Raw genomic sequence first — 9,236 nt, 5'->3', positions numbered from 1 at the left:
AAAAAAATAATCAACATTGTTAATTTTACAATATTTGAATTATTAAATTATATAAAAGACAAATATAAAAATTAAATAAATAATTACTTTTACCTTTTTTTAAAATTTAGACTATTCATATTATTTAAATAAATTTAAACAAATAAATTAAAGATAATTTCATAAAAAAAAAAAAGGTACAACACAAAATTGTTAATTTTAGAATATTTGAATTATTAAATTATATAAAAGACAAATATAAAAATTAAATAAATAATTACTTTACCTTTTTTTAAAATTTAGACTATTCATATTATTTAAATAAATTTAAAAAAATAAATTAAAGATAATTTCATAAAAAAAATAGAATCAACATTGTTAATTTTAGAATATTTGAATTATTAAATTATATAAAAGACAAATATAAAAATTAAATAAATAATTACTTTACCTTTTTTTAAAATTTAGACTATTCATATTATTTAAATAAATTTAAAAAAATAAATTAAAGATAATTTCATAAAAAAATAGAATCAACATTGTTAAATTTACAATATTTGAATTATTAAATTATATAAAAGACAAATATAAAAATTAAATAAATAATTACTTTACCTTTTTTTAAAATTTAGACTATTCATATTATTTAAATAAATTTAAAAAAATAAATTAAAGATAATTTCATAAAAAAAAATAGAATCAACATTGTTAATTTTACAATATTTGAATTATTAAATTATATAAAAGACAAATATAAAAATTAAATAAATTCGAAATAAAAAATTAAAGATAATTTCATAAAAAAATTTTGAAAAAATAAATTAAAGATAATTTCATAAAAAAAAATAATCAACATTGTTAATTTTACAATATTTCAATTATTTTATTATATTGACAATGATAAAAAAAATTAAATAAATAAATAATATAATTACTATTTAATCAAATAAAAAATTTAATTAATTACAAAAATTATAAAAAAAATTAAAAATTTAAATATTTAATCTGGGCCAGTGAACCGGCCCATACTGTTAACAGTCGGTTGGTGCGACTGCTCGCCCGGTGGCCGGGAAACTACCGGAAACCTCCATTCCTGGCCACTGAGCTCCAAAAAATAGCAAAAAATCACATTTTTCACACTCCACCATGCCCACAATCTAACTACTCATGCCATGGATCTAATTTCAACCAAAATTACTAAGGATGCTATATTATGAAAAAAAGCATTCGAACTGGAGAAAAGATCAGAAAACTAACCGGTTCTTTTATTTCCACTGTAGATGATGGTCGTTGATTGCAACGTTGGTGTAACTCCGGTGGTCGGTCGGTCGGATTTCTGCACTGGTCGGTCGGTCGATGAGAGATAATTCAAACAGTCTGAAGAGTAAAATGGGTTTTTATTGTGAAGTTTTTTTTAACTTAATTTATTTTTTTAATTCATTGAATGGGTCAAAGTCAATGTCAATTTTTGCTACAGTGGAAGAGTCATTTTTGTGTATTTGCTCGTTGGACAGTAAACTCCCTATTTGATGCAGGCAAAATCAGTGGCACTCTATTTCTAATTTGTGTCAATCTTGCCACCTGAATACGCTCCAACTTCAAATACCCGCTCATCAAATCATCGTTTCCGTCGATCAGAACCCTCAATTTCAATGGGAGAATCGCATCGATGCTCTGTACATCTTGCCCTCGGCGGTGGCGCAGGTATAAATCTATATCTACAATTATAACATGCTCGAGTATTAGCAATTTTGGACAATATTTTGGAGTGTACAACACCCAATTCCAAACCAGTACAGATCCATGATTTAAGATGGATTTGATTAATTCTTTCTATATTTTTTTCTTCGTTGATGCAGTTGCCGATGTGTTGTTGTGGAAAAATTGGTTTGGGAGCGCTGCTCTGCTTATCGGTTCTACCGCCCTTTGGTTATTATTTGAAAGAGCCGGCTATAATCTCTTATCATTTATTTCAAATGTCTTATTATTGCTTGTAGTGATCTTGTTCTTCTGGGCCAAATCTGCATTACTTCTCAATAGGTAATATTAATATGGATGGATTTTACTTATATCAGTATGTGGGATTTACTGCCTTTTAAATTCATTCTGATTTGTTACTGTACTATCCTTAGCTGAAGTTATATTTGGCCAGAAATTATTTCGTTGTTAGGACTGAAGGAAACTGTTTGATGGGTTATTTCATTATTAGGATTGACGTTTGTTTCATGTGGCTGCCCTCCTGTTTTTCAGATATTGGCCGTTTCTATATGCAAATGATGTAATCTGTATTTATTTACTGGAATCTTAAAGTTCTGTGACTAGATATTCATTTCTGTGATTTTAGACCTCTGCCTCCTGTTCCTAATCTTGACATTTCTGAGGAATCTGTTGTGAAAGGCGCTGATGAGATGCGAGTTTATGTAAATCGAGCATTATCCATTGCGCATGACATTGCCATTGGTGGAAACTTGGGACTCTTTGTTCAGGTTGTTTACACGTTTTAATTTGTCATTTTCTTCGAGTAGATAAAGTTTATTGACCCTGATTGTGTATATGAATAACTGAGGTTATTTTCCACGCAATGTGGATTTTTCTAGATAGGTTTTTTTGGGCTTGTGGGTGATATCCTATATTGGAAGTTTCTTCAACTTCCTTACCCTGGCATATACTGGTCAGTATTTGCTTGATCTCCTCTAGGTCTGTTTTTTCCTCATATTTTTTAGTTGTAATGTGTGTTTTTGTTGTTGTTATTGCAGGGGTTCTTCTCAGTTTATCACTACCTGTGTTGTACGCCAAATACCAAAAGCAAATCGATGAAAAGCTGATTATAGCACATAAGATTATTCAGACACAGTACCGGAAAATTGATGAACAAATATTGAGAAAGATTCCGATGCCTTCAAAAAATGATAAGAAGACCCAATAGATTCGGTGTAATCTCCTACCCCTAGCCCTATTTCTCTCTTCTCCCTTTTGACCATAGTTCTTTTGAGTATTGTTTGTCACTAGTTTATTATCTGGACAAAGTCCTTAAGTGCTCTTGTGCATGCATTCATGCATCATTTTTCTTGGCTAATTGTGAACAAGCATTATCATGATAGACAAGTATTTGCTTGATCTCCTCTAGGTCTGTTTTTTCCTCATATTTTTTAGTTGTAATGTGTGTTTTTGTTGTTGTTATTGCAGGGGTTCTTCTCAGTTTATCACTACCTGTGTTGTACGCCAAATACCAAAAGCAAATCGATGAAAAGCTGATTATAGCACATAAGATTATTCAGACACAGTACCGGAAAATTGATGAACAAATATTGAGAAAGATTCCGATGCCTTCAAAAAATGATAAGAAGACCCAATAGATTCGGTGTAATCTCCTACCCCTAGCCCTATTTCTCTCTTCTCCCTTTTGACCATAGTTCTTTTGAGTATTGTTTGTCACTAGTTTATTATCTGGACAAAGTCCTTAAGTGCTCTTGTGCATGCATTCATGCATCATTTTTCTTGGCTAATTGTGAACAAGCATTATCATGATAGACATGCTTGTTATGATTTAATTTCACAAAACTTGTGGACAATTGCCGAATATTTGGTCTCACTTGGCATTTCAAGACATTGAAGGAAGAAGTCTTGCTGCTGAACTTTATGGTATGGTGGGTTGATCTGTGTTGCTACGACTTTTTTATCAAAGCAGGCAATGCATTTTTTATCAACCGTTGATATATAATATTTCTATACTCTTTTGGGGTTAAACATAATTCTCTGGGTGCAAAAATGTGTATCTTCAATAGGATATTATTGTTCTTTCTTTGTTTCTTCAATCATTTAGATCTAAAAATGTTATAACCATTAAAAGGCTGTTTGGGGCTCATTATTGGTCCAAAAAAATGAAAAATCTTACCGTTGGATCACACAAATCCAAGGCATTGTGAGAGAGAAGTCAACAGGTGAGGCCCTTCAACGTAAAAATTCTTCTAATAATGCAGAAATAATGTGCATCAAACAATCTCTAATATTTGGTGCATATTGAAACAGTTGCTGTTTTAAGGACCAAGACTTGTAATATAGGACAAAGGGTCCAAGAATGGCTATGTGGCACTGCTAAAATTTTTAAAATGTTTTGCTCTTCACGTCATCTTTCATTTGCTTTTGACTTCCCTTGTGGTGAAACTTTTGGTGATCCTATTGCTAGCAAATTATTTTGAGAATCCCAATGAATAACCAGTATTTTCTTTATAGCCTTTTCATAAACTAAGAAGCACGGATACTTGTAAACTTATTGTGAACATATATCCAATACGTATCCAAGCTTGGATGTGCTTGGACACTCTCCAATACGTATTGCATATGTATTTTTTAATTATTTTACATTTTTTTATATTTTTTAAATTATCAAATACAAATGGGACAACTTAGGATACGTGAAGAAAAAGACTTTTATCAATTTTAAACTTTTTATAATATCATCGACAATAGATGTCAATTTTACTCTCTGTACAATTACACTTCAAGTAGGGTACCGTGTTCATATCCAATACGTGTTGATATGACACTCTATTGTAAACTTTTTTCAATAAAAATATATATTTTTAACCTAAAGTTAATTATTAAATAATAAATAGGTACTCATATCATATTTAAAAGATTTCAACAAGAAAAATTAATAATAAGTATAAAACTAAATTTATACTATAGAAATGAAGAATTTTAAAAAATTTAATGAACTTGTTGATGTGTCTTGTTAACACTTGTTTTAAAAACGCATGTCGACATGTTTGATACGTATCGTATCGGTGCATCGTAGACTTTACTTAATAGATAATTATTATTATTGTCGATAAATTATTGAAAATTATTAATATTTATTATATTAACAAGAAGCATCTAATCTTTTGTGCACTCTATGAGAAGGAATAAAATAGCTCCACAATGAGCAAAAAATTGGTTTTCATTGAACCAATCTACAGCTTTTATCAAGAAAATTAAATCTTTATTCAAAAAGAAAATCTAAAATATGGGACATAGACAGTCTGAAGTTGCTAATTTATTATTAGATGAGTTAGAGTTAGAGTGTGTAATTTTTAATTATAATGAAGAAGCTGATGGTGGTGATGTTGATGTTGAAAAAAATGAAGTTAAGACAATTAAGGATTAAGATAAAATTCTTTAGTATTTTATTTTATTTTATTTATGCCAAATTTTATATTTAACTTGTGAAAAAAAAAAAATACATGTACATATCCGCATGTCCTAAGTTTTGTTAAAAAGTTGTGTTGTCATACCCGTGTCATAACGTATTCGAATTACGTATTTGAATCCGTGCTTCTTAGTTCATAAATTCCTAATACACTTTGTGGGTGTGTTAAGTGCACCGTAGAATAATGAAATGTAGGGACATGGGAGGGTGGATTAGAATCACTTGAACATACTGACAATCATCATAATTCTCATCAACCATTCTTTTTATTAGTTGCAAAAAGAAAAGAAACAAAAACACGAAATGAACTGGTAAATTTACTATTTTGCTGAGTAAGAAAAGTAAGTTATCCATATGTAAAATAACCATTGTTTATTAAGCTTCCTATTAGAAAAAGTAACTTTTTACTTGAAAAAAATAAATAACTGACTAAGTAAGTTTTAAATAAATATATTTTTGTATAATCAAAGTTAAAAATGAATAAGTTACTTATTTTGACACTTAACGAAATAGTTACTTTTAAAAGAATAAATTTTTATATTTAAAAGAAAAAGTAAGTTATTCAAATATATGTTCGTAGATAAGAACTAAATTTATTTATGAGTAAATAAGTGAGTTTTAAAATAATTAACTTATTTTGTTAATCAAAGTGAAAAATAAGTTACTTATTTTGACTCTAATATAAGAATTATTTAAAAAAAAAAAAAAAGAAGAAGAAGTAATTGTTCACATATATTTGTTGAAAAAGAAGTTACTTGAAAGTATGTTTAATCTTTTTTTAGCTTAGACAAATTGTCATAAATCATTTATTTCTCAATACCTATATGTTGTACTTATACGGTATAGCACTAAAAGCCATATTATAATAATACACCGTAATCCACCTAAATATTATCTCCTGTAATCTTCACTCCCAATTATATTCATCCAATCCAATACAGTGTCCCAAGCGCTCCCTTCGTGTTTTACAATCAGTTTTGTTGTAGAATCTATGCTCCAGCTATGGGCAAGGTTAAAGAGTCTCTTCATCAAACAAACTGCAATTTGTTTTCTGAATAAAAAGCTTATAGCAAATTAAGTATACAAAATCCGTCACAATATTTTTACGAGTTACTCAATATGATATGATCAATTAAGAAAATTAAACCTAGCACATGTATTTAAGTTTTATGGTCAGTGGGGTAATAATATGCTCAACTCTTACATAATATGTACACCACATACTGAAACATAAAATAAAGAAATAATTAAATTTTGTCGCTTTGAACATTTTAAGGGTTCTTTTCTAGACTATATTATCTTGCTCTTGATAATTAATTATAATGCTCTGTGTTCCATTGTTTGTTTAAAACAGTTTAATTCTCTATTAGTTTTTGTTCTTGATGTTTTTCAAGTATTAATTGAAAGCTTAAAATGTGCTGAGCTTACCAGGTATCTTTGTAGTGGCATATAGATTTTATATTGAATATATGATATGCGTGTGCTCGTTGCATTGGTATGGCGCGCATGGCATTTGAAGTTTTAGTCTCTTAGGAATTAATGCAAAGTGAAGCATTCCCTTCATCAAACAAACTGATTTTTGTTTTCAAAATAAAAATCTATAGCTCTACAGCAAATTAAGTGTACATAATCCATGACAATATTTTTATGAGTTTTTCAATATGATAATCAATTGAGAACATTAAACCTAGAATAATATATTGTAGGACATATATTTAAGCTTGATGGTTAGTGTGGTAATCATATGCCCAACTCTCACATTTTATTTACACCACATACTGAAATATAATTAATTGATAATCTTGTGAATATAATTGTGATACTCTGCTTTCCATTGTTCGTTTAAAACTGTTGTTAACACAGAATATGATTTTGGCTATTTTTCTACCCTGTTTTGCTTTGAAGCCCCCGAAAGCGTTAGATGCACTCTCTTTATGCTTTGCTCCTCAAACATGGGGAAAGTTCAAATGTTGTGCTTCTTTGCACTGTAATTCAGGTGCACTATTTTAATAATTAAGCCTTACATTTTGATGGGGTATATCCACATTTTGGCTATTTGGCTAGAGGCTTTGGTGCTCTGCTTCTCTTTGTACACTTACAAACTAGAAGTTGTTCAAAGTTGGATAGCTAAAGCCTTAATAGTAGTTCTGCCAACAATATAAATGTGTCACAGTTTTCATCTCATTCCATCTCTCTCTCCGGTGTCTGTTTATGCGTGCTGTAGGCATTCCATCGTTTATAAGTGGTTTTGCAGGTTTGACATGTAACGTGTCAATTGCTTGGAGTTACTAATATATTCCTTTTAAATACAATGCCAATAAAAATTCAGGCCCCGTTTGGTATCCATTTTTTTCAAAATGCATTTTTCTCACTCTTCTTTTCAACCACATATTCTTTATTAAAATAATATTATACGTAAATCAAAAAATTTTCCTTATTTTTCAACCACACATTTTCCATCAATTTACTATTCAAAAATGCATTTTTACATAAAAATGTCTTCCAAACACCCTCTCAGTAAGATTGTTGTTAAAAATCGTTTTGAAATTTTTGCGCAGAATATTGATGAGCAACTTTTAATTAATTTGAATCCTTGAATAGTTTTATGCTTTGTCAAACATCAGTTGCTGATCTACATTATGTGAAATATTGTAATCTTGGAAAATACAGGCCTTGAAACGCAATTTAATATTTATAACACAAATGAGTCAATTGGTTCTTTGGATAGTTATTTCTTGAAAAGCTACTTTTGGTACTTATACCTAAGTAACGTAGCAAATGCATTTTTCCTGGGTGTACAAAGGAGTGAGAAACAGAAGGTTGGAAGGTGAACAGACTTGGTCTATAGCTGTGTATGGGGTACAATCTCTTATCATTCACAGGGATCTAATTGCTCATTTTCCTTTTGGAGAAAAGGAACTTAATGGTGTTCTTCATTGAAATTTTCCCTCGTTTTGAACCTGTTTTTCCCTAGAGATTATACCCTTCATTGATTTGCCTTTTAGATGGATAGTAAAGACTGGTTCGTTCAATTGTATACAATGCGACATCAAAAATTTGGAGTGGACACTTATGAAAACTGGGTCATATTTCTATGACATGGATAAAATTGGAGTCTTTCTGTTGTGACCTGTAAATTTATTGATCATCTCATGGTGTTTCCACTTTTTCATTTGATGGGTTCAGAATTTGATGTCCCCTGTTAAAAGTCATGAAGATACATGCACTACTTTGATATGTTTGAATTTTTATAATATGGGGAATATTTTTGCAGGTATCTTATTTTTGCTAGTTGCTGGATATCTACATAGCTTACCATTAGTTCTGGGAACAAACAGAGGATGATTGCCTTCTCGTCTATGGTTTACGGAAGAGGCTAGTCAAACATTATTTTTCATGCTTGAAACTCATTGGTCATAGTTTTCTTAATTTCTAACCCCGTCGACCCTTCACAGTTTCCACGCTTCATTGACTTGGAATAGGGTAAACAGGTTTAGTTGTGATTTTGGTCGAAAGTCAATTGAGGATCTGCAGTTTGCTTTTTATGAAGTTTCTTTGTGTGAATGCCAGAAGTCTGAATAGGATGGTTATGACGTATTTTGTGCTTTAGAGGAACCCCATATTGAAATCGAAACAGGATCCACCTTGCAACTTTGGGTGATTTATTGAGTTTGAAACTTGTAAAATTCGCTTTTGTAATTTCTACCAGTTTGATGAATCACGTATGGTTGCTCCGGAATCAACAAATTCAGTCTTACAAAAGTTGTAGTTGCCAAAAAACGAAATGCATTATAGTACATTAGTAATGAACCACGGACTGAGGGAAATAGATTTTATTTTTGAATGCTCTCAGTGAAGCCAGTTATTCAATTACTTGACAAATTGGAAGTGAGAAAAATTCAACAGTGCAAATACTTGTGCTTATTGGTACGTTAAGTTGATGCAATATGTATACTTTAACTTAGGAGTGGTAAATGGGCGCTAAGTCGCTGCTGGCTCATGGGCTTAGCTTGTTCGGATTTGGTCCATAGACTGCTCGAGCTTATATAGGGATGAGCTTAAGGGA

At 30.4% G+C, this 9,236-nt stretch overlaps 1 protein-coding gene across 2 annotated transcripts; it reads left to right on the top strand.

Moving 5' to 3' along the window:
* The first annotated feature begins 1,481 nt into the window (after positions 1-1,481).
* Positions 1,482-8,888, top strand: LOC111394628 (reticulon-like protein B11). 2 transcript variants are annotated; one of them, XR_002702654.1, is made up of 6 exons: positions 1,482-1,683; positions 1,839-2,019; positions 2,324-2,465; positions 2,577-2,650; positions 2,736-2,912; positions 8,445-8,888. XR_002702654.1 is itself a non-coding variant. In XM_023020539.1 (6 exons), the coding sequence occupies exons 1-5, from the start codon at positions 1,632-1,634 to the stop codon at positions 2,903-2,905; spliced, it is 615 nt and encodes a 204-aa protein (XP_022876307.1). In that variant the 5' UTR covers positions 1,482-1,631; the 3' UTR covers positions 2,906-2,912; positions 8,445-8,888. The 2 variants fall into 2 exon arrangements, 1 of the variants encoding a protein (XP_022876307.1); XM_023020539.1 differs by having other exon boundaries at positions 2,581-2,650.
* Positions 8,889-9,236: the final 348 nt, after the last annotated feature.

This window comes from Olea europaea, chromosome 5 (genome assembly GCF_002742605.1).
Source record: "Olea europaea var. sylvestris chromosome 5, O_europaea_v1, whole genome shotgun sequence".
In the NCBI taxonomy this organism is placed as follows: Eukaryota; Viridiplantae; Streptophyta; class Magnoliopsida; order Lamiales; family Oleaceae; genus Olea; species Olea europaea.
The sequence above is the reverse complement of the archived record's forward strand: the minus strand, read 5'-3'. Positions and strand labels throughout refer to the sequence as shown.

Bases quoted from the DNA above. Each gene is read 5' to 3' on its own strand.
- LOC111394628 (XM_023020539.1), top strand. From the start codon at position 1,632: ATGGGAGAATCGCATCGATGCTCTGTACATCTTGCCCTCGGCGGTGGC. The intron at 1,684-1,838 runs GTATAAATCTAT...TCGTTGATGCAG, and splicing joins TGCCCTCGGCGGTGGCGCAG to TTGCCGATGTGTTGTTGTGG. The intron at 2,651-2,735 runs GTCAGTATTTGC...TTGTTATTGCAG, and splicing joins CCTTACCCTGGCATATACTG to GGGTTCTTCTCAGTTTATCA.